This window comes from Mesoplodon mirus (assembly GCF_964341445.2).
Source record: "Mesoplodon mirus genome assembly, chromosome: 7".
Classification (NCBI taxonomy): domain Eukaryota; kingdom Metazoa; phylum Chordata; class Mammalia; order Artiodactyla; family Ziphiidae; genus Mesoplodon; species Mesoplodon mirus.
In genome coordinates, this window is record NC_138983.1 from 76,363,796 (window position 1) to 76,390,122 (window position 26,327).

A 26,327-nucleotide genomic window follows, 5' to 3' on the forward strand; every position below is an offset into this window, starting at 1 on the left:
GTGGTTTTTAAGTATCCCTGCACACTCTGCCTGTCTCTAGAGTATTAAGTCCAGTTGCGCTGTTTTGACCTGTTTATTGAGATTATTATTTACTTGCATTAAAATGTACCAATTTCAAAGGTACAGTCTGATTAATTTTGGTAATTGTATACCAGGTGTAACCACCACCACGACCCAGATATAGAAAAGTTACTTACCCTTTAAAAGTTTTCCATCCCAATTTGCCCCAATTCAGTTTTGAGACACTTTATTGAGTTTGACTGCTTTCTCTAACATCGACTCTCCGGGTGATTTAGGAAAGTCACTTTACCTCTCTGGATGTGTTTTTGCTTTTATAACATGAAAAATGCCAGAACAGATGTGTTACCAAGGGCCCTTGCAATACTTTCAGAAAATGAGGGGGTAGGGTAAGGGCGGGAATCTCAGCCTTGCGTCCTCATTCTTCACACAGCACACGCATGTGGCAGATCCTAGTGGGAAAAGCCGGTGGTCGCATCAGAGAGAATTAGGTTTCCATCTCCTCTCTTGCTAGTGTGTGTGTAACCTTTTGTAAGCATCAGCTTTCTCATCTCCAGTATCAGGCTTATTAACAAGGCCTATTTGTTTACTGTTGTGAGGATGAGTTGAGATGCACCGGCAGCCTTAAATGTTAGTTGGTATTTGTATTATGGCATAATAGAAAGGCACTGCATTCAACCATCTCAGTTACTACACGTTTATGCAGGCTGATTCTCACAGCCAAAACAGACGCACAAAGTACACCCACCCATTTACCCACCTGGGGAAGCTCGAAGCCTCCCTGCCTGCCTGCCTTACGGGGCTCAGAGAAAAGCTGCGCATGCGTGCGCGTGCTTCCAAAGAGCCTCGCTCGGGGGCGGAATGGGAAACAGGAAGTTCTAACGCCTGTCGTACAAGCGCGGCGTAAAGCGGGTCTGCTTTACGGCACCCTGCTTCCGCCGTAAAGCGCCGTTGGCAATCCCGCGTGAGTGGGTTGAGGAGACGACTTCCAGGTGAAAAACGCGATTCTTGGAGGTTGGCTGACTTGACGTCTTCCCCATGGGCAAACGCGGGAGCCGGCGCCGGAGCCGGAGCCAGAGCCAGCTGCTCGACTCCCTAACTAAAAAGCAGAAGAAGCATCTAAGGGATTTCGGCGAGGAGCATCCCTTCTATGACAGGTATGGAGAGGCAAGGCTGGGACCGGCCCTGCCGGCGTCCTTTCCCGGTGGGAGCCCGCGTGTCCCCGCGTTTGGTCCGCCGGTGCCCCGGGGGTAGTGACAGGGCAGCTCCCGCCGCGTGCCACGCTGCCCCGGCGCCGGCCTAGCTCGCCCGGGGATCCTGGCGGCTTCCCGCCTGAGATGGGGTTCTTCGCCGGTCTTCCTACCCTTTGTTGAGCCTGTAGTTTGATGCTAGACGGCACGCCTCCTGTGTGGCGACTGGGCAGAGATTTTATAAGCTTGTGTTCGTTTTATATGTTTTTTTTAATTTTTATTTATTTATTCATGGCTATGTTGGGTCTTCGTTTCTGTGCGAGGGCTTTCTCTAGTTGCGGCAAGTGGGGGCCACTCCTCATCGCGGTGCGCGGGCCTCTCACTATCGCGGCCTCTCTTGTTGCGGAGCACAGGCTCCAGACGCACAGGCTCAGTAATTGTGGCTCACGGGGCCAGTTGCTCCGCGGCATGTGGGATCCTCCCAGACCAGGGCTCGAACCCGTGTGCCCTGCATTGGCAGGCAGACTCTCAACCACTGCGCCACCAGGGGAGCCCCGTTTTATATGTTTTTAAAGAATTGCTTGGGGGCTTCCCTGGTGGCGCAGTGGTTAAGAATCCGCCTGCCAACGGAGGGGACAGGGGTTCGAGCCCTGGTCCGGGAAGATCCCACATGCCGCGGTGCAAGTAAGCCCGTGCGCCACAACTATTGAGCCTGCACTCCAGAGCCCGCGAGCCACAACTACTGAGCCAGGGTGGTGCAACTACTGATGCCCGCGAGCCTAGAGCCCCTGCTCCGCAACAAGAGAAGCCACCTCTCGCCGCAACTAGAGAAAGCCCGGGCGCAGCAACGAAGACCCATAGCAGGCAAAAATAAATAAATTAAATAAGTTTAAAAAAATGAAAAAAAAATTGCTTGGGACCCTCGACATCACCTATCTATTCAATGACCATGAGGAAACTAATGTTTGGGTAGTTGTGGGTTCCTCTCTAAGTGTCCAGACTCTCAGTTATGATCTTAGTGCTCAACCCACCCCCTTTGGGCTGCTTTATCAACAGTTAGAGGGATAGTCTACTTAAGAAATTTGCTAGAAAAGGTGAACCCCGAGGGCTTTTATTTGCCAAAATTTCCCATCTTTTGGATGAGAGCCTGTTACTGTGTGACTGTAGTATTTGTCATGTGGTCTTGTTAGACTTTTTCATTCGTCTCTTATTATCTATTTGGCATATCCTTCCAAAACCTGTCCAAATGCATATGGAGTTTTTACTTGACAATAGATATAATGTATTTATAACGGTATAGTCTGCCACGTTCATTTAAAGTTGTATCATTAGACTTTTCCTAATTGCTACATACTAGTAGTTAAAGTTTAACATTGCCTGTTTCTTCTCAGGGTTTCCAGAAAGGAAGCAAAACCACAGACTTGTCAACTGGTAATGCTTTATACCTTCTTTATGATAGTAGATTCTGGACTGTTACTTCTAAGATTATATATGGTACTAAAGTTTGGCTACATTTCCACTCTCTTTGATTTTAGATGTAAGCTATATTTTAGTAATATTGCTTAGTTTTAAGTGCAGATGTCTGTTAAAATGCCATTGTGATAACTAATATCGTATAAAGTATGAAACTGTCCTGAGAGATTAGCCTGTTAGAACCTGTTAAGGAGGCTTACCAGAGGGCTCTTGGTGAATCCTAAGAGGGAATGTCATGTTTGCTTAACATAAAATAGAGTGCAAAATCATCAAAGGTCTTATTTCATTACCACAGACTCAGAAATAAAGTACACTTTTTTGTTGTAAGTTTTCCTGTTGCTCCTTTAAAGGTGCCAAATGTCTGACACATAGGTTAGATCGCCTTATAACCTAAAGCTCCATGTGTTTAGTTTGCTGTCTTCCCATGTGGAACATGAGCAGTTCAAAGAAGAGGAAGCGCTTCTAGAATCATAGCTAGATTAGCTGTTTTAAACAAATTTGGTGCTAGGTCTGGTTGAATAGATAGGGTTGCATATTTGCAGAAAAGCTAGTTTTTATTTAGAAAAGTCTGAACTTGGTTCCACTGTGGGCCTGATGATAGTCGTGGGGCAGCAACAAGAACAGTATAAGTTTTGTTTTTAAAATCCCCATTTTCCTTTTAGTCAGAGAGTTTATAGATACTTCAAGTTCTGAAAGTGAAGCATAGAGTGAACCAGAACAAGTTTCTGGTTACAACAGACTACTTGCCACATTAAAGGATGTCTCCAAGGAAGATGAGGAGGAGGAAGAGGAAGAAGACAGTGTTCTAGATGAGACAGAAATGAATCTTGAAGATGGCGATAGTGACGTCATTGTGGAGGAAGAGATGGCAGTAGAGTCCACTGACATGCACAAGAGTAAGTGTCTTTGATGTGGGTTTATCATCTTTGCAGGGACCACAGACAGATTGCCCCAGGGGCAGGGTGCCTTGTACCACAGAGCTGGGTGAAAGCACATGGATTCAAAGCAGAGATTCTTAACATTGTTGGGCTCTGTGATATCTTCAAGAATCTGATGAAAACACAGGACCCTGTGGCCATAAAAATGCAGAAATGACATTTTTGCTTATGATTTCCAGGATTTCATCAATCCTACTTCAAATTCCCCTGATTGGGAGGAAAGGGAACATAATTCTGTTTTTGTAATGGTCTCAATTTATGAAAGAGATTATTGTTCCTGCCTTAGAGGAACCAAGTTGAATGGAAGATAGACATAAAATATACAAAACTTTTCAAGCATCAAATCTGAATGGAACCGATAAATAAATATAAGGTGTTAAAGAGATGCAAAGTGGTCACATGCTGCCAGGGTGAATGAGGGGAGGCTTCAGAGAAGAGCTGGGACTGAAAGCTTAAAGGAACTCTGTCTCTCTCAGACGTCTAGGGGACTATTTTTTTAAAAATTATTATTAATTTATTTATTTTTGGCTGCATTGTGTCTTTGTTGCAGTGCGCCGGCTTCTCACTGTGGTGGCTTCTCTTGTTGTGGAGCATGGGCTCTAGGCACGTGGGCTTCGGTAGTTGTGGCACACGGGCTCAGTAGTTGTGGTTCACGGGCTCTAGAGCACAGGCTCTGTAGTTGTGGCGCACGGGCTTAGTTGCTCGGCGGCATGTGGGATCTCCCCAGACTAGGGCTTGAAACCACGTCCCCTGCATTAGCAGGCGAATTCTTAACCACTGTGACACCAGGGAAGTCCCCATAGGTGACTTTTAATTTAACTTTAAAATCAACTTTATTGAAGTATGAATTACATTCAACAAGGTGTACCCATTTTAAGCATGTAATTTGATAAGTTTTGACAAATGTGTATATCTCTATTGTCATCGCCAAAGTCAAGATACAGAACACTTCCAATACCTGCAAAAAGTTCCTTCTTGTCCTTTTACAGTCAGTTTCCCAGGCCTGGCATCAGGCAACCACTAACGTGCTTTCTTTCACTATGTATTAGTGTTTCCTATTCTAGAAATTCATATGAATGGAAGCATACAATAAGTACCCTGTTGCACGTGGCTTCTTTGGCTCCTCATGTTGTTGTGACTCATCCGTGTAGCTCATATTAGTAATTCATTTCTTTTTATTACTGGAATAGTAGTCCATTGTCTGAATATATCTGGGTAACTTTTTATATTCTATTATCTTAATGCCTACTTGCCTTACTGTATTTTTTTCTATACTTTAAGGTGTCACACACCATTCTTAGTATTTTCATTCATCACTTGTACTCGGATACAAAAATCATTGCCTCAGACTTAGGGATTGTTTTAATTTTGTTGGTTTTCCAGTTTTCTTTCATGTTTTAGGTTTTTAAAAATGAAAAGTTTGGCTTTTTAAATTATAAAAGTAATATACATTTACCGTAAAAATTTAAGAGGGTAATATAGTTAACGTATATCTCCTCCACCCTGGGATGAACACCTTTAACATTTTATAGAACCTTCCAGACTACTTTTTTATGGATATATGAGTGAATATATATTTGTGTGTACGTGCATAATGGCCTCATACATTTCTGTAAGTTACTTTTTTCTTTAATAATATAACGTGTGTAACTGTGGGTTACTGCCGCTAGAACCCTGGTGTCCAAACTCCCAGGCCAAATCTCCTTCTACTACATTACACTACCATGGGGAGGTTTAAAAAAGAAAGGGAAAGTATGAAGGGTGATTTTTCCATAAATTAAATCCACTTGAAAAGGCGCATTTGGAGAGTCAGAGAGTACTGATATTGTTAGAAAGAAGAAAGGTTTAAAAGCTGGTTAAATCTCATTTTTAAAAAATCCATATGTACCACATTGTAAAAAAGAGAAGGAAGACGGCATTCATGATTACTGGGCTGGCAGGGTAGGGGACAGTTGCATGCTGGGGGTGGCTCTCGTACTGGCTCTTCCACTCTTCACACTTGTGCTCGGCCAGGGCCAGGGACCGCTGAGGGAGATCAGAGGAGAGGGTGGTGCCTTGGGGGTTCCAGGGGGTTGTGCAGCTGGCTCCCTTGCCACCCAGACTGCCCCAGGGTTCCCAGCCCCAAGGATTATGGAGCATCCCCACACCTGTTTGCTCTGCAGTTGCTGTCCTGCACGCATTTTCTCCTCCAGCACTTTCTGCGGTGTCTCCTTGGCCTTCTGCTCATAGCTGTTTTTCTGGTCTTCCATCTGTAAAAGCAACTTATTCATTCCCCAAGAAGTGTATTTCTGTAAATTTGAGGCAATTCAACAAATACACATTGACCTACTGTGTGCTAAAGCCTGAGCAGGGATACAGAAATGAAACGAAATTGGTCCTTGCCCACAGGGCAGAGATGTCAGTAATCTGGTGGACCTTCTTCCAGGCTGGAGGCAGGCAGGGAGAGTCCCTCAGGTGATGTGAGAGGTGAGTGGGGATAAAAAACTGCCCTGGGCATGCTGGGCATTCTCCCCTAGGCCTTCCACAGGCATTTGAAATCCGACATTTCCAAAGGGAAATCATCTTTCTAAACCTGCTCCTATCTCAGTGGTCAGCATCACCCCCCACCCAGTCTCCCAAACCCTAAACCAGGGAATCATCCTTGATTTCTCTCTCACCTTCTTCAAAGACTCAGTTCCTCATCAAGCTCTGTCAAGTCAGCGTCTTTAATGGCTCCTTCGTTACCTGTATCCTCTATCCCTACCGCCACCTCCTTAGTTCAGACCCTAGTGACACTATTATATGGATTATATAGAGACTATGTGTTATCTTCATGCCTTGCCTCCCTTCAAACCCTTTTCAGTCCTGCAGCTAGAGGGTTCTTTCTAAAACTTAAATCTGATCCCATCACAACCTGCTTAAATCTCTCAGTGGTTCTCAGTGTTCTAAGAATCAGGTCCAAACCCCTTGGCATGGTTCCTACTTACAAGCCCAGACTTTCATCTCATGCTGCCTCCACGCAAGCTGAACTGCTTGTAGGCCCCCTAAGCACTGTGCTTTTCAGCCTCTGCCTTTGCCCATAAAGCTTCTTCTGCTTAGAGTATCGTGACCCACGCTTCTCACCTGGTTAACTTCTGCCCATGTTCAAGATTCAGCCCTAGAATCATAAATTCCGATAAACTTGGCCAACCATACCTACCCCCTGACTCTTTATGGATTAGGCAGTTTTACTGGTGTTCACATAGTATCTATATTTCTGATCTGTTGACTCATCTGTCTCCTTTAAGGGATTGTAAACTCCTTTGAGGCAGGGAGCATTTTTATTTTTGTATTTTTTGTATTTTATTTATTTATTTATTTATTTATTATTAGTTTCTGCTTTATAACAAAGTGAATCAGTTATACATATACATCTGTTCCCACATCCCTTCCCTCATGCATCTCCCTCCCTCCCACCCTCCCCATCCCACCCCTCCAGGCGGTCACAAAGCACCGAGCTGATCTCCCTGTGCTCTGCGGCTGCTTCCCACTATCTATCTACCTTACATTTGGTAGTGTATATATGTCCATGCCTCTCTTTCGCTTTGTCACAGCTTACCCTTCCCCCTCCCCATATCCTCAAGTCCATTCTCAAGTAGGTTTGTGTCTTTATTCCCGTTTTACCCCTAGGTTCTTCATGACATTTTTTTTAAATTCCATATATATGTGTTAGCATACGGTATTTGTCTTTCTCTTTCTGACTTACTTCACACTGTATGACAGACTCTAGGTCTATCCACCTCATTACAAATAGCTCAGTTTCGTTTCTTTTTATGGCTGAGTAATATTCTGTTTTATATATGTGCCACATCTTCTTTATCCATTCATCCGATGATGGACACTTAGGTTATTTCCATCTCCGGGCTATTGTGAATAGAGCTGCAATGAACATTTTGGTACATGTCTCTTTTTGAATTATGGTTTTCTCAGGGTATATGCCTAGTAGTGGGATTGCTGGGTCATATGGTAGTTCTATTTGTAGTTTTTTAAGGAACCTCCATACTGTTCTCCATAGTGGCTGTACCAATTCACATTCCCACCAGCAGTGCAAGAGGGTTCCCTTTTCTCCACACCCTCTCCAGCATTTATTGTTTCTAGATTTCTTGATGATGGCCATTCTGACTGGTGTGAGATGATATCTCATTGTAGTTTTGATTTGCATTTCTCTAATGATTAATGATGTTGAGCATTCTTTCATGTGTTTGTTGGCAGTCTGTATATCTTCTTTGGAGAAATGCCTATTTAAGTCTTCTGCCCATTTTTGGATTGGGTTGTTTGTTTTTTTGCTATTGAGCTACATGAGCTGTTTATAAATTTTGGAGATTAATCCTTTGTCAGTTGCTTCATTTGCAAATATTTTCTCCCATTCTGAGGGTTGTCTTTTGGTCTTGTTTATGGTTTCCTTTGCTGTGCAAAAGCTTTGAAGTTTCATTAGGTCCAATTTGTTTATCTTTGTTTTTATTTCCATTTCTCTAGGAGGTGGGTCCAAAAGGATCTTGCTGTGATTTATGTCATAGAGTGTTCTGCCTATGTTTTCCTCTAAGAGTTTGATAGTTTCTGGCCTTACATTTAGGTCTTTAATCCATTTTGAGCTTATTTTTGTGTATGGTATTAGGGAATGATCTAATCTCATACTTCTACATGTCCCTGTCCAGTTTTCCCAGCACCACTTATTGAAGAGGCTTTCCTTTCTCCACTGTACATTCCTGCCTCCTTTATCAAAGATAAGTTGACCATATGTGCGTGGGTTTATCTCTGGGCTTTCTATCCTGTTCCATTGATCTATCTTTCTGTTTTTGTGCCAGTACCACACTGTCTTGATTACTGTAGCTTTGTAGTATAGTCTGAAGAGGGAGCATTTTTTAAAAAATAAAATTATTTTTGTAGGCTTGGGGATCTGAACAATATTCAGTAAAGTCAAGTTTTAAAAATTAATACATTTGTATTTTTAGAATTTCTCCTGGCTTCAAGGTCCAAAAGAAAAAGACACAAAAGCAGCTTTGCAAATTCACTGGGGGTCTTGCCTTTCCAGTGCTTTTCATTTTTACGCCCTGTGATTTTTGGGAAAGCAGGAGCCTTTTACTGTCGATTCTGGGTTACCCAACTGGGTAAGAGATAGTCTAGATAATGCAGATTTAGAGTTCAATATCAAATCATTTCCATTTAGCTTTGGAGTCATCTGAAAATTTGGATTTAAATGTTGAGTGGGTCTTATGTTCTTGGAATTGTCATTAGAAACCAGATACAGGAGTTACTGGTTGAGATCATACATGGTTATGTCCAGGTTATTGGACTTAACCATGCTGGTCACTGACCAGCTTTATCCCCCTTTGAAAACGAGTAGACTGGCATTCTGGATTATATGTCAGTCTCTTATGAGCTTGGTTGGCATTACTGAAAAAATAAAAGTTGTGGATCTGCAAACCCATAGACTATATAGGCTATGTTCCCCTGCAGAATTCTAACTACATGGCCACCTTATCTTCCTAACATCAAGTGGGAGCAGTCTGGCCGGTCCATCTCGTTCTCTTGATCTTGAGTCCTCTGCAAAAGACATCCCCCTTTTCTGCACCAGCACATACGTCACAGCCCTGAAGAAAGTGTAGACATCTGAGATACGTTAACAGTGGGGGAGGGCTGATATCCCGTGAACAGACACATAAATGCCTGTTAGACCTGGAAATTGAAAACCAGAGAGGCGGGGCCCCACTGGTTTTGGCCCAGGCCACCAGCCCCTGGTGTTCCCAGCAAAATGTTCCCAATGTGGGAGTTTGAGGAAGCAGGGAAAGGCAGGTGGTGTGAGTTTATTAGGACTTGAGGCCCTCAGCCTCGCACCGAGGCCAGCTGAACCCCCAGAGCGTGCTTCCTGCCCTCCTATGGGCTGCTACTCCTAAAGGTACTTGGTTTCAACAGTTATTTGTGCATCAGGTTAAAGACTGAAGGGAGAGGGAACTGCAAGCCTAAATTCTTCATATCATACGCCACCTCCCTTTCTCTTCTTATTATATAAGCAATTCATGTGAAAAACAAATAAGGCAAACAAACCAGAACAAAATTACCTGAAATCTTGCTATCCAAAAGTTACCATTAGTATTTTGGTGTATACTTGTTCCAGATTTTTCTTTATTTTCAACCCTTCATTAAGGCCATTGTAGTGTTGACAGATGATGTTGGCACAAGCACTTGAGATGAGGCTCCTCTTTTTAAAATACTGTATTTGCATTTGGTTTAATTTCTCTCAGGCCCTGCCTTGCCTGGTCCCCAGCGTGGTGTTTTCTGCTGCAGTCTCTAAATTGGAGTTGGGGTGATGGGGCGGTCAGGCAGGGCTGTGTGTATCTGTGTCTGTACGAGGGAGGGCGGGCACACCTTCCAGTGTTTCTGGGCAACAAGCAGGCACTCACTGCAGTTTCCTATCCCTCAGGCCTGGGCTGTGGAGACAGGGGAAGTACCAGGAAGGGGTGGACGACCCCGACCCAGCTAAATGGAAGGCCCAGCTCCGCTGTGCGCTCAACAAGAGCAGGGAATTCAACCTGATGTACGACGGCACCAAGGAGGTGCCCATGAACCCAGTGAAGATATATCAAGTGTGTGACATCCCCCAGCCCCAGGGCTCTATCATTAACCCAGGTGAGGCCCCAGCTGCTGGGGAGAAGGTGGACAGTGTGCCAGGTTCCGGGCTGGACCCTTAAAGCGATAGTCGACTTGAAAGTCGCCTCGCTTACAAGGTTGAAGACTGGTAAATAAAGCAAGAAATGCTGCCCCTAGAAAGAACCCAGAGAACAAAAGATATAAACTCAGCACTGTCTTCCTGCCCACCCAGTGGAACAGTAAAGCATTAGAAAGAAGAGGGGGTATTGAGTTCTATAAAAAATAACTTCTCTTGGGACTCAACACTGAGAAGAGAGGCCAGGTAGTTTAGAAGAAGGAGGGCTTAAAACTTAGAAGGTCTGAGTTATAAACCTCGGTCTTTCCATTTCACTACTTGTGGGACATTGAATCAAGTCATTCAACGTTTTGAGCCTCAGCTTCTTCCACTATAAAATCTGGGTTCTCATCTTTCCTGCGTATTTCAAAGGCTGTTCTAAGAATCAATTGCCATGACATCAGGAAGGCTATTAAGTGCTCTTTATAAATGATGGGTAAGTGATCATTTAATTTGTATGGTATTTTTCCTAGGAGAATACCACCTGATCCCTATATTTACTCAATGTTTAGCCAGTTCCGACTAAGAGCCAGATAATTTAGACTTGACCTCCAGTGAATCTAGTGAGGCTCTGCCATGAGGGAAGGGTCTGTCTTCACAGTAAGCTTATAAAGGAGAGAAGCTGTGCTCCTTGGGTCCTTAGAAGGGATGCGAATGTGTAGAAAGGGGTTTAGAGTAGGAATTAAAAGATTCCTAGGAGAAGGGAGCAGGGTGTGCAGCTCCTGGATAGGGGAGGGGATGAGAGCTTGCACTGGGGCTCCGTAGGAGGAGCTGGGAGTGGGGTGAACACCCTTGGTTCCCACTCTTTGGCACTGAGGGTGCACACTGAACCCAAGGAACCTCTGTGCTGGCAGTGCCTAGCTTGAACAGTGGGTCAGCTGCAGGGATGACAGTGCAACGTGAGCACCTCACTTTTGACCTTTGTGTGTGTGTGTGTGTGTGTGTGTGTGTTTCTCGGGTAGGATCCACTGGATCTGCTCCTTGGGATGAGAAAGATAATGATGTGGATGAAGAAGATGAGGAAGATGAGCTGGACCAGTCACAGCACCACGTTCCCATCCAGGACACCTTCCCCTTCCTGAACATCAATGGTGAGTGGGGTGGGGGGTGGGACCGAGGCATGGAGAGGATGTAAGGGGCTTTGATTTTGCAAGCGTTGACACCATATCCACCATTGCACTGGGAGCAGCGACCAGGCCCTGGGGCCAGGCTGCCAGTCTGTTAGCAAGTCGGAGTCATAGGCAAAGGAACTCCGTAGGCATAGTTATCCCAGTGGGGTGGCTTCTAGGCAGAGAGAGCATCTTCTGAATCTTATGTGATAATTCAGAGAAATTAAAAAATGAAATTCATTCTCAATCCCGCATACAAATACACAAGCTGTTACAAATTTTGCTGATTTCCTTCAGGCCAAGTGCAGGGATCCTTTTCGTGAATTGTAGGCAAACTCTTCTGCTATTTCCCTTGGTACAAATTTTCTGTCACTGCCTTAACAGCCTCTGCTAAGGCTGTATCGTGGGAAACTTGTGGCTCTACAGCTCTTAATACTAGGCTCTGATAAAATTTCTCTACTAGAGACTTTTATCTTTTTTAAATTAATTAATTAGTTAATTTATTTTTTGTGGTACGCGGGCCTCTCACTGTTGTGGCCTCTCCCATTGCGGAGCACAGGCTCCGGATGCGCAGGCTCGGCGGCCATGGCTCACGGGCCCAGCCGCTCCGCGGCATGTGGGATCTTCCCGGAACGGGGCACGAACCCGTGTCCCCTGCATCGGCAGGCGGACTCTCAACCACTGCGCCACCAGGGAAGCCCTATCTTGTTTTTAAATTGACTTTTTGAATTCAGCTTCCCAGGAAAGATGCGTTTAGAGGTTGGAGGGTCCCTGTGAGACAGAGCAGGTACTGCACCTCCCATTGCACGTTCTGAGGACGCTCAACCACAAGGTGAACTGCTCTTCCACAGCATCTTCCCTTGAACTTTTCACTGACATGCTCCTAGTCATATGACGTGCATTCAGTTGAGTAGCTAGAATCTTACACAAACCTTTTGAGTTAAATTTCATTTCCAAATATACAAAGGGAAGTTTGTGGGCCATGGTCGTCTTTATTCATTGTGCATTTGTTTTCTTTTCTGTTGTGTTTTTGTTTCGCTTTCTTTGTGTTGTGTTTTTGTTTTGTTTTATTTACCTTCGAAAGAGAATGTCTGTCTGTATGCCACAGTGTATGTAAGGCTATACATACACACCACATATATCTCTACATACGTATGGCTTTACGAAGAAAGAGTGTGTGACTAGTTACACATAGACACTCTTACATTTTTATCGTTCAATTTTAAAATATCTCAGTTGTATCATAAATTGTGGTTGGTTTTGGGCAAACTTTTCTTTGAAGATACTTTCCTTTAAGGTAAGGGCAGTGAAATAGCTTTGGTGGTAAGGTGTGTCTTTTTTCCATCTCCATTCTCTTTGTAGCGTGCAGTGATGCGCTTCTCCGAGTTGGAGATGAAAGAGCGAGAAGGTGGCCACCCCACGACCAAAGACTCCGAGGTGCACAAATTCAGCCCCGCTGACTGGGAAAGGCTGAAAGGAAGTCAGGACAAAAAGCCAAAGTCGGTCGCCCCGGAGGAGGCCATTGCCGACCAGAACGACAGTGAGAGATGTAAGTGAACCCAGGCGGCTCGCGTGTGGTACCACGTCAGTGGGAACGGGGCGGTTCCTCCCCCAGTGCCGAGGGAGGTGAGAGGAAACAATACGCTTCCGACGGCCCAGCGTCTGGGTGCTGGCTGTTCGGAGAACGGGCTGCTCTGGCCACCCTTCCCAGCTGTGGATTGCAAGGCTGGTTGTCCTTTTGAGCGTTGCGGCATCCATGATTAGATTAGAACAGCCATGATAATGGACCGGAGTCCTGAGGCATTGAGCTGAGAATTCCATCTCCCCCTGCATGAGAGAGGCAGGTCGTTACCCTCTACAGCATCTGAAGTTGGGGATTTGCTCCCTACCCCACTAACTCTGGCTAACAGCTTCCCATCAGCCTACCATCTGTGAATGAATCTGGACCTGCAGATTTATAGTCTCAGTTGGTACCGTGTCTTAGGATGTGGAGGGCAGCTTGCTTTATTTTTCCCTAATGCTGCTTCTTCTCAATCTTAAGAGCTAACTCGATTTAGTGAATAATCTATACACACGTTACAGGAGCTACTCAGATTCCCTCCCACATCGTGTCTTCCAGACTGAGGAGTTCTTCCAACTGCCTATTCTCAAACGGAAGTTCCTTCTCCCCCTCGATGGTTTTTGCTTCCCTCTGTATCTTAAGGTGTACTTATCAAAACTTCCTAAGAACTTCTAGGTTCAGACAAATTTCTATTTTGTCCAAGGGTAAGACAATACCTTTCACTTTGTTTCCAATATCCTTTGTGATAATGTCCAACAAATTTTGTCACTGTTGGTTTCCTGGTCGTAATCTTTGAACCTTCAGGCAACGGAGTCCTTAGGCTTTCTTCCGCAGTGATAATCAGTTCTCAGGGTCTTCCATCTCATAGAAGAGTTTCAATGATTTGACCTGAACTGTCTCTCCCTGCTCTCGTTAGAGCTCCTCTGCTCACATCAACTCCTGTTCATCCTACTTTGATGATCTTTTTATTACCTGGAAGAACTTAGTTCTGTGCACAAATTTGGAAATTCTCCCATGGTACTTCTTATCTTGATCCCTTGAAAAAAATGTTAAATAAGGCCAGTTCAATATGCCTTCTTAGGGGTTCCTATTATAAACCCTTTTCCTTCCAGAGAAAATGATCATTTATCCCAACTCTTCATTTACTCTCTAAGATAATTCTCTCTCCATCTCAAAACATTGTCTCTAATCAATCCCAAGAAAACTCAATTATTTAGCTTTAGTGAGGTGTAACTGATATATAATAAACTGTACACATTTAAAGTAAAATAAATAAATAAACTCAACTATTTCTAAACTTCCAAGTATATATAGATAGCTGATTACTTGTGACCTCTCACCGATGGGCCTATTCCACTCAACTAAAGACAACTATGCTGCAGAAATGCACTCAGTCTGTGTAGAATACAGATCTAAAAGTCTACCCACTCACAGTGTAATAATATATACTTAATAAAATGCTCTGTAATATTGATGACTGTGGTCTTTAGTGTCCCACGAACCTAAACATGTTGATTAACGGAGTAAAATGTAGATTCCACTGTGTGTTATTTACAGGAGCTTTATTTTTATTAAGGTCATTGCTAGAAAAATATGTTTCTGCTAATAGTATTTATACTATACATCAAAAGTTAAAGTTATTATTTTGGCAAGATCAGACTCCTGATACTCACTTATTTAGTACTGCCCAGTAAATTTTCAAAATTAGAATTCTTTATCGATGAAGAATAAAGAATTCATGATACTTTTATTATTCACCTTTTACATTTGTATCCACTAAGAAGCATTTTCACAATACATGCATATGAATATTTGTGGATTATTTTAATGTATCTTTCACAATGTTAAAATCTCTTTCAAGACCCATTTGCTGTTAAGAGGTCTTACCTCTTTAATAATAGATGATAGATGATTTATTGTCATATTTGCAAATGAAAAGGAAAACCATGGCCAGAATTTGTGATGTCACTCTATGTAGACACATATGCATGGAAATAACCTGTAGCTGTTACACACACACATATATAGTCCTATATATATAAGTATATATTTTTATATGTATATATTGTGCATACATATGTATGTGTATGTGTGTGTATGTACTCACTTATCTTTCCACCCACCCATACATGCATCCATTGATCTATCTAGCTATCTTCCAACACACAGTACCCCTACAATGATAAAATAGGATCAGAGTTTCATAGAAATATAGAGCCCAAAAGATCCTTAGAGATAGCTTAAAAGCAAAGAATGTTATTCTTAGAGGTGTAACTCTCCAAGATAGCACCAGTAGAAAGAACTCAGCTGGAACCTAATCCCCATATTCCAATTACAAGTTCAGTTTTCATTCCACCATACCACACTGTCTTTCGCACAGATATCTGTTATACAGATGGATAGATACTGATCCTTAGAAGACAGTGTCAGTGCTGAAACTATTTTCTGTACTGAACACCCTGCTGTCAACTAAACTCTCGTTTGAGTTTTGAAGTTTACTGATGGTTTCTGTCAGTCCCAAGCCCTCCTAGGCATTTTTACACATAATCCATATGAGGAGAACTTCCTGTCTGGCATCAATCAGTTCTTTAAACCACAATTATCTATTAAAATATTGTTCTTAAGTCAGGAAAAATGGATGTTAGTGTCAAACACAGCTTTGCTCACTCTCACACACACACACACTCATGCAAATTACAAATAGTATTCGACTGCTCTATATTTCAGGCTATTCAATAACTAGATAAATGAAATATACTTTCTGTCTACATAATTTTTTTTACTATGCCAAGGCATACACACTAATTGTTCCCTGCAGTACCTGCCGAATGCAACTAAATTTGCAACAGAGTTAATCACTGGCGCAGCTGAATATTTTAAGAGATTTCTCCTCTATTAGGAAATTCATCTTTTTTCCAAGAAAAGGGCATTTACCCACTCCTTCATCTCCAACTGAAGTAGTTCCGTGATTTCCTTCCTTTCTCTGATTTCCACGCTCCAATTCCCAAAGACAAGCTCATCTCTGATGACCTTTCAGTCTATGAGTATTTGGGGTAGGAGTGGGGGTAGTCCACAGTTAAAATAAAGTTTGTATACAATCACTTTCTATGTTGTTATGAAATTATTCTAAGCTTCCCTAATAATAAACTTACAAAGAAACCATGCAAATGGTTCAGATGTGCATATGGAGATAACTATTATCTAGAAAGCATCCAGATTTCTTAAAAAGCCAAAAAAAAGAGACTGACTCACTCAGGATATATGGAAATATAAGTGAGGTAGGTGGGCTACAGTGTATGTCATTATCAATAAAGCCCTAGGAGAAAATCATAATTTGAAAAGATACATGCACCCCAATGTTCACTGTAGCACTATTTACAATAGCCAAGACATGGAAGCAACCTAAATGCCCACCAACAGATGAATGGATAAAGAAGATGTGTCATATAAATATATATATATATATATACACACACACACACACACATATACACAGAATGGAATATTACTCAGCCATAAAAAAGAATGAAATAATGCCATTTGCAGCAACATGTATGGACCTATCATACTAAGTGAAGTAAGCCAGACACAGAAAGACAAATATAATATGATATCACTTATATGTGGAATCTAAAAAAAATTATACAAATGAACTTATATATGAAACAGAAACAGACCCACAGACATAGAAAACAAACTTATGGTTAGCAAAGGGGAAGGGGGTGAGGGATAAATTAGGAGTTTGGGATTAACATATAAACACGACTACATATAAAATCGATAACCAACAAGGACTTCCTGTATAGCATAGGGAACTATATTCAATATTTTGTAATAACCTATAAGGGAAAAGAATCTGAAAAAGAATATATATGTATATATATAATGGAATCACTTTGCTGTACACCAGAAACTTATACAATATTGTAAATCAACTATACTTCAAGAAAAAAATTCAATTAAATTAAAACTAAAAAATAAAATAACCCCCTAGATATATTTTTGCATAACTGAATTAAATTCTTAAAACCCCAAAAATGAATGTTTTAACTGAATTTGAGAAATGAAGACTAAACTAAATCTTGGGTTTAGAATTAATTTGATTCATAATGGAAGGAAGTTAGAAAATAACATTTATTAAGAACAACACTGTTTAGCAATCCTATATGAAGATATAACACACAAAATATCTCCTATTACTTCCCTGTTAGAAGAGCTCTTTGCTTTAATACTTACACTACAGAGAATTTAATTATTTCTCAATCAAATATTCTTCAGCCAGTGATTATACAGCAATAAAACATATTTGCATCTGCAAACTCAAGGTAACTTTTATAAGAACACAGTGGTTGGAGAAAATCTTGAGTTACATTCCAAATACATTGGGTAAAACTTCAGACTCCTGTGTAGACATTTTGAAAAGCCTGCAAAGTGTCACAGAAGAGGATGTGCAACTCTGATGTTACTGGGGTTAAGAGAGGCCATGTTACTGCAAAGCAATGTTTGTTAAAACCATATTAATTAATAGGTGATTAGGATATGATGATTTTAAATATCTATATTATAACAATTTTTTTGTTTCTTTTGTTTCATTGCATTTCAGGAAATCTGTTGGAGTTGTTGGGCTAACATATAAAACGTATTAAAGGTTTCCATTAAAATAATAGGAAATCGTTTCCTGGTTACATTTTAACAAAAACTGCTTGATTTTTACAAATGGATTCCTGACCTTAAGCAGGAGACACCTCTACATATAGTATCACATTTACTTTATTTTACATAGAATGTCACTAAAGTTTACCACAACCCATTTAGGTATCATTGCCTTTTACAAATAATGAAACTAAAACTGAGAGATTAAATAACTTACCCAATGTCACACAGCTCATGAGCGGGGGAGATCAGAATCCAATTCAATAGCCTTTGAATTTTTCACTATATAGTAGGACCATAGTTCAACTAATCAGGTATTTATTGAGTTTCTAACTGTGCATAACATTTGGTGTTAGGCATTAGAGGGGCACATAATGATGCCTACTTCTTGCGTCGCTACAGTTTACAATCTAGTAGAAGGCAAGTGCACACATTTTTCTATTTAAGAGTCTAAGAGGAAACAGGAAGGTGAAAAATGGCAAATATTTATGCCAACAGGAGTTTTACAGGCCATCTTGAAGGGCAGTGTATTTAATACAGGACTAGAAGGGTACAGATATTGTAGAGAGGTGTGATATGAACTAGGGCATAAAGGGTAGGGCATCGCAAGCACAGATTACAATGTGGACAAAGGCATGGAACAAGTGACAGCACATGCAGAGAGATGTAGGTAAGGAAAGCCTTGGAAGGTACTGAAGAAAACAAGTCTACATGATACTTGTTAAAGGTAGCAAGGATAAGTCAGGGAGACTACTACAGAGGGGCTGTGTAGTAGGAGAGGGAGATGGGGCTCAACTCCTAATATAATAAGAACAAGTAGAGAGATAAAGGCAAGGAGCAGGGTGGGGGTCAGTGGATAGAAAATTACTAAGAGGAAACATCAGGGGTAAGGAGAATTCTGGCTAAACCAATTTGACAGAACTTTTTTCTGTAGTCAGGCTAGGGTGATAAGACATGAAGGGTGAGGGATAAAGAGTTTGATCATATATCAAGGGTAGAGGATTTTTGCTAAACTGACCCACCAGAATTCATGCTAATACTAGTCTAGATGGGCCAAGGACAGAGCCTAAGGTCAGGGACTAGTTAGAAAGAGGACTCAGAGAAGCCTGACTCAAGTTTGGTCAAAGAAGAGTGCTATGGTCTGAATATTTATGTTCCCTCAAAATGTATATGTTGAAATCCTAACCCCCCAAATTGGTGGTATTAGGAGGTGGAGCCCCTGGAAGGTGATTAGGTCATGAGGGTGGCACCCTCATGAATGGGATTCATGCCTTTTATTTCAGATTTTTTGTGACTATTATTATTATTTTAATTGAAATATAGTTGGTATACAATATAAGCTACAGCTGTACGATATAGTCATTTGCGATTTTTAAAGGTTATACTCCATTTATAGTTATCATGAAATATTAGCTATAGTCCCTGTGCTGTACAGTATATCCTTGTAGCTTATTTTATACATAATAGTTTGTACCTCTTAATCCCCTACCCTCTCCCCTTCCCTCTCCCCACAGGTAACCACCAGTTTGTTCACCACATCTGTAAGTCTGCTTCTTTCTCGTTATATTCACTTGTTGGTTGTATTTTTTAGATTCCACAAATTCCTTCATGAATGGGATCAATGTCTTTTAAAAGAGGCTCCAGAGAGCTCACTAGCCCCCTTCCACCATGTGAGGACACAGCAAGAAGGTTCTGGCTATGAATCAGGAAGAGGGCTTTCACCAGAATGAGACCATGCTGCTATCTTGATCTTGGACTTCAGGCCTCCATTACAAAACAAAGTTCTGTTGTTTAGAAGCTACCCAGTCTGTGGTATTTTGTTACAGCAGCCAGAATGAAAAAAGACAGAGAGAGAATCTTTGCCAGAGGTCCTTCCTTCCTCCCTTCCTCCCTCTGGCCTTTCTTCCTTACTTTACTTATTTCACTCTCCAACGCATATTCATTTAGTATCTACTTTAAGGAACTGAATAGATGGAAAACACAGGTTGAGCTATAAAGATCACTATTCTTATAGTATACAGTTTATTGGAGGAAGAGAGAAGCGTCTGTGACAGAGCATGACATGCACAATTTTATTTTAGATAAACTGGTCAGGAAGACCTTTCCATGGAAGTGACATTTAAACTGAAGTTTGAAAGATGAAAATGTAGTAATGTTGGCAAATCTAGAGTGATTTTTGTAAGGACTTACTACACATTTTACTTTATTCTATATGCAATAAGTTGTCAAATGTGTTTGAAGATAGAGGATGCATTCTAATAGTGTGGCTAAGAGCTTGCATTTAGCCTGAATATTAAAGAGGCCCCAGGAAACCTGACCATAAGGAAACCCAAACTCTGCTCCCAATACAAATGCTACTTTTTAAAAAACTTTCACCCTTTGGTCAACCTACTGTCCATTGAATTTGTTGAGGTTTGTGGATATTAAGACTTAAGCAAGAGATGCAACTTGATTATAGTACAGTAGTTTGAATTTAAGCAAAATGGTATGCCTGGAATGTAGGGGCCTTTTTGTAATGTAATTTGAAAATGTGGTGAGTTTCTTTGAATAGGCAACCCAGACTGACCATTCAGTGACTCTCCATAAGAGCGACTACAACACCCAATTAGCACCATAAAAGGGAGAGTCGGCATGACAGAGAGGTGAGGTGACCATTTTTACCCACACCACACGCTGCCATGGTGGTTACACCTCCTGGTGTAAATACTTGGTGAAAGAGGAAGTGCACCTCCCTGTGACTGCAGGCTACTGAACAAAGTCACCAACCTGCCTTCAATAGGAGCATATAAAATTCTAGGCCTGGAGAAGAACAAGTAATAAAGTAACTATTTACTCTCCCCTGAGTTCACTATCCTCTTCTCTTCTCCCTGCTGGGTCGAAGGAAGGCAGAAGAGAGCATTAAAGCTCATGTTCAGGGCCTGCATGTTCAGCTGTACACGTGGTGCACTGCATATGTACACGAGTGTCATTCACTTTCTTCTTGACGTGAATGGTGCCCCCTGGGAATTTTAGAGGGCACAACCTGTGAATCTGTATATGGCAGGCCTGCTTAATTTGGTTTTGCTCATATATTGTGAGCTTTTGTGTCGCTTATTCATTTTGTGTTCTCTGTGTTCCGTTTGTTTTGAGAAACAAACCTGATACCCGTTTCATCCTTGGAACCGTAAAATTCATCTTTAAATATATCTATATAGGTAACAAACAGAATATTGTTTATGTATATGTAAGTTTATTTATTACAATAATCTAGGAGGTTAGACTTTACAAATAAACAAATGTGCAGAAATATGAACTAACTTGCTTGTGAATAACAGACCTGGAGCATGCCTCAGAGAAAGTGTGTAAAATGGCTCAAAACTAGAGAAAGCATAGAAGCAAACTATCCACTGACACGGCACTAATAGAAAAGCTATCAAAAGTCTAAATCTGAGCAGAACCGGGAAGAAAGGAAATCATAAGAGGGATGAGACCTTGCTAAATAAATACATTTTTATTTCCATAATTAGAGGTAAGCATAAGGAAGAGATGAAACTAATTCCTAGTGTCAAGCCTATGTAAGTGGAAAGGCTGTGATTTCAATTAACAAGAATTTCGTGTTTAGATTCAAAACAAGTATTTGTGTCAAAGAACCAATTCCAGTAGATTCCATGAGACATGCATATTTATATTCATTTTTCTGCATCAGTGCTTTCAAGCTTTTAACCCATCCTTCTGGTGGGAAAGAAAAAAACATAAAAATATGAAATATCTTATCAAGCTTTAATTATGTTTACTTCTTGATTTAAAATTACTCTTTATTAAGTTAAAACGAAGATATTCTAGACTAACTCCAAAGCAGAATTGAAATGGCACACGAAAATGATCAAACATGATTCAAGCATCTCATTTAACTGAGATTTTACTACGTTTGTGTAATGATGTCTAAAATTGTGTTTTCATTAAACATAGCAGAGTAGAGCGAAACAGGGAGAGTCATCCCATAGACCTTGTTTGAATCTAAACATCTTATCTATTACTGTAACTTTGAGAAAATCACTTAATTTGCATCAGCCTCAATGCCTTTATCTCTGAGAATAGTAATACCTATCTTGCATGGGGCTTGAGATCAAATAAGTTAAAACACAAGCAGAGTGTCTAGCAATTACAGTTGCTCAGTAAATAGCTCTTAATATTACCAATGGTCTCTGATGTGGGAAAACTATTACATAATAAAAAGATCCTTAATCGGGTATCTTTAAAATCAGGCTGAATGCAAAGAACTTCAGATTTTATGTCCTCCCTTTTTTTATTTTTACCCAGAGAATAATGCAATTCAGAAAACAGAGGGAGAGATTAATTTCCACTTAAACTGAAAAGTCATCATTATAAGATTTTTTTCATCATGTGCTATAGTACATTAAATAGAACCATAAAATCTTTGTTACCTCTCTACTGAAAGGTAGCATGTGGTGTCCCTCTTCTTGAATATGGGCTGATCCAGTGGCTTATTCAATCAACAGAATGCAAGAGAAAAGGTGTTCTTGCACTTGTGAGGTTAAGTCATAGGAAGACTTACAGATTCCAGCCAAGTCTCTTGAAATGTTTACTTTGGGTGAAGCCACTCACTATGTAAGAATTCAACTACTTTGAGATATCCAGGTTGCTAAGACTCCAAAACTACACCGAGAAATTTCATGGAGAAAGACAGAGACAGAGAGAAAACCAGCCCCAGATTTTTCAGCCTGTGCAGCCCAACTCAAGCCCCAGATTTGTGAATGAAGATGCCATCTTGGTTGGACATTTCAGCACCAAAAGATGTGACTCAAAGAAAACTTAGCCAGAACCAAGGCCCCAGACATATGACACCAGTCAGGTTGTCTAATCTATCTCCAATCATTCAAGCCACCACAGCTGAGGCCCAGTCATGATGGAGCAGAGATGAGCCATCCCCAGTATTCTTTACCTTTATTCTTAGCTCACAAAGTCCTGACTATAACAACATGGTTTCTATTGTATCTACCACTGCATTTTGGAATGGTTTGTTATACTGCAGTAGGTATCTGGAATATATGTCTTGATCATTTCTTACAGTTCTAAAGCCACGGAACTCCTTTTACCCATATTCAGGGAGAATGCAATCTCTTGCTTATTTTCAGTCTCCCTTTGAGTCATAGAATCTGTTCAGAGGCTTCCTTGGACAGAGTCAGTAAAAGAAAACTCTTGATTACAAAACTCCATTATTACAACCAGGATAAAAGAACAGCCAAATCTGCTCACACACACCCCATTTTTTCACCACATCATAAACAATGGATTGGCCAAAGTTTTAAGTGCTTGACTCTGAAAGTAAGCAACTTTCCATCTTCAACCTCTTCCCCTCCAACTCAACTTAGAGTGATGCTCTAGTCAACCTCCGGACTTCCTGATGCACCTCCCATCTCTGAAATGAGAAGTGAAGAAAAAACATCTTCAGAAGACTTCTGATATCAAGACAAGGGATAGAACAAAGGCCAAAGCAGCAATATTGCCATCCAGAGGAAAAACTACTGAACCTACACTGCAATATTTAGAAGGAAAGTCAAGACATGAGAGAACTAAGTGTAAAGCACAGCTATATTGGTGGCTTCTATTTAAATAATCAAGGTCAATAAGTAGGTCTCTGGGATGATGATCCCTATACCCTGTTACTTGCACCAGAATTGGGACATAACCAGGAACAAATAGTTCAGGAAGCTAGAGTCATTGACACTGAGAGCCAACTACAGGGAACACCAAACATCTGGGGCTATTAGTTCATGTGCTTCCATACCTAAATTTGGAAAGACTGTAAGACTTTCTGAATCTTCAGGTAACTTGAATACTATTCTAATCATAAGCAATCATGCTCCCTCTTAAGCTAAACCATACAACTTCAGAATCAGGTGTTACTTCTTATTGGTACCACTGTCCACTAAGCAAAGACAGAAATACAGAAGTAATCCTGACCCCTGCCTTTCCCTCATATACTCCCCTTCCCCACTTTTCCCTCTTTCCCATATATTACTAGGTTTAATCAGTTCTGCTGCCTAGAGATCTCTTAAAGTCCTTCATTTTAATCATATTCCTCTGCCCTGATTCAGATCCTTGTCATCACTAGCCTAGGCTGCCCTCTATCTATTTCTGCCCCTCCCATCTGAACCGTTGCCCTTCATATTCATCCTCAACCCTACTACCAATATTATTTCTAAATTGCAAATTTGACCATCAACTGTCTAAAGACTTCAACATCTTTCCATTGCACTAATGATAAAGTCCAACTTCTAAACATGTCATAAAGGTCTCCATTTTTTGGCCTTGCTCTGCCAATTTAACTAATGTCTTTTTTTAGTAATTAAAAGCTATTATCCTTGTTGTTTTACGAGTGTTAGCAGTTGCTGTTCTCACTTTTGAAAATATTTCCCCCTTTCATTCACTTAGAAAACTCCTATTCATCCTTTGAAACCCAAATGCAGTGAAACCGATTTTCTCTCTCACTCAAATCACTTTCTCCTCAAAACTGTAATTTTACCTCTGTGTAGCTCAATTGTTTGTTATACTCTAATGACAACAGATTCTTAAATATACTCATCTTTGTATCTTAATATCCGATAATATGACTGACATTTAACAAACGCTAAATATACTTGGCACTTGAATTGATTGAATTGAATTAAACTGAATCAATCACTCTCAAGAACACTAACGACTGTTAGGGTTTCCTGCATCAAGAGTACAAATCACGCTGAATTTTCATAATACTGCTAGTTTTTGATTGAGGCACAGCAAACAAGTTTACAACAGATTTCCCCTGTGAAAATAATAACTTCAGGAAAAGATAACAAATACACTCAGAAGTCCATAAAGGAGGCAGGGTAGTCTAGGGGATTCTGTTCTCATCCAAAGACTTGCTGAGATTTGATTCAGAGGGGAAAGATTGATTTTTCTAGCTTAAGTTAAACGAGGCATCGAACAAATGTCAAAAGCAGGACATAGACTTAGATTCTTCACTGTCACACCAGTAAAGTTACCATCCTTCTATCTCCTTTAGAACAAACAAGAAAGCCTGCTGTGGACCGTGAACAAAACAACAACTGTGAATTTACACAGCTCCTTAAACTTCTGTGTACTGAGAGTGAATTAGAGGTCTCCTTCAGATAGCATTGCAAATGAGCATTATTTTATTTTCACCAAGGCTTTCAGGTGATCCATGCAACAAAATCAGCAAAGTCAGTACTCACTGTGGCAGACAAAGTAACTATTATGTATCTGTCCTAAAAGTTCCTGTGATGTTCTGGCTAGTTTTGCTTAAGTAATATTTATAATATTTATGAGAAAGGAGGACAAAAATGAACCTGATGCTTTTGTGGAGAAGGAATTCCCTGGCTGAGCAGAAAAGCCTGCCAAAGTTTTGGTGTTTCTTGTTTGTTTGTTTGAAACAAGACTGAAGGACCGTATAATGCAAGATGAACCCATTAACAGTTAAAAGGGAGAGGACACACTAAAGAGACTCAGCTAGGGCCCTGGTAAATTATCAAAAATTGTGGGCTTTCTTAGTGAGAGTCTATGATTTGAGAAATTCATGAGGAGAAAAGGCAGAGGTCCCTGGGCACCTGAAAATGAGAATTGCTGCATTGAACTAGGCTGACTTTGGCATGGCATTTTGAAGAAGGCAGTCATATGGAATGTAACGAATAAATAGAGCATATCAGAGCCTGAAAACGCCTCCTGAAAACCTGAGAGTAGGCTCATGTGGGTGAAACGAGGTGAAGCACGGTGCTTGGTACACTATAACCCTCAGTAACATTGGCTGGTTTTGAATGAAATGAAACCTAACCTGAATCCAGTCCCTACTCGGTAACAGCGGGGAAGATAATGGGTGCCTAGGCAACGTCTAGCAAGTTCTGGGATAGAGGCGGCTCCCAACTGTTGCGTCACCAGGGGCCACAGAACTGAGTCGGGAAGGGAGAAGGGAGGAATTTATGCAGAGGACCGGACACTGGCAGGAAGTAGAAAGCGAAGAAAACTAAACGACCATTGGTGAATTTCAACACCACGTCGTGAATTTCAGGTAATTTTCCACTTGTTTATTCAGATGGAAAACTCGGATTCCAACGATGAAGGAGATGGAGTTTCAGCCCAAGGCATAAGTCAAACGGACCGATTGATTCGGGAAGATTTCTCCAGGTTCGTAAATAATCTGAGTGAAGAAGATTACGAACTTATGAGAGACAACAATCTTCTAGGCATTCCAGGTGAAAGTACGGAAGAAGAGTTGCTGACAAGACTTCAGCTAATTAAAGAAAACGCACCACAAGACTCAGATGAAAATACAGGTATATTTTGCTTTTGGAGGGAATAGGATGGGATGAATAAGGAACTTCATAATAGTAAATAGTAACTTCGTAATAGTAAATAGTAAATTATACTGAAGTGACAAATTAATTTGGTAAGTAACTTCTCATAAAAAGAACTGGCATTTACTTGATTTTTGGTGAGCATGTCAAGGTATGTTTGTTTTCCTGATTCACATTTGGGTTGTTTTAATTGGGAAACAGTGCAAAGTAGCCTATTTGTATTTTTCTTGGTTTTCTACCTCAACTGAAAGTCCCTCCTACTTCCTGAATTATTTTTTCTACATAGACATGTAAAAAAAGCAAACAGAAATAT

The 26,327-nt window shown here is 41.0% G+C and overlaps 1 protein-coding gene across 5 annotated transcripts in view; it reads left to right on the plus strand.

Moving 5' to 3' along the window:
• Positions 1-26,327, plus strand: part of LOC309808565 (interferon regulatory factor 6-like) — a 726,310-nt gene that overhangs the window by 290,440 nt on the left and 409,543 nt on the right. For 2 of the 5 annotated variants that reach the window (XM_082628946.1, XM_082628945.1), the window contains 3 exons: positions 965-1,175; positions 10,059-10,264; positions 11,303-11,544. The exons of 1 other annotated variant lie outside the window; for it this stretch is intronic. In XM_082628946.1, coding sequence (XP_082485072.1) covers positions 1,057-1,175; positions 10,059-10,264; positions 11,303-11,475 — 498 coding nt within the window. In that variant the 5' untranslated portion in view covers positions 965-1,056 and the 3' untranslated portion in view covers positions 11,476-11,544. Of the gene's footprint in view, positions 1-964; positions 1,176-2,599; positions 2,640-10,058; positions 10,265-11,302; positions 11,545-26,327 lie in introns of those variants that run through there. 2 more of the 5 variants (XM_082628947.1, XR_014294755.1) reach the window with 2 other exon arrangements.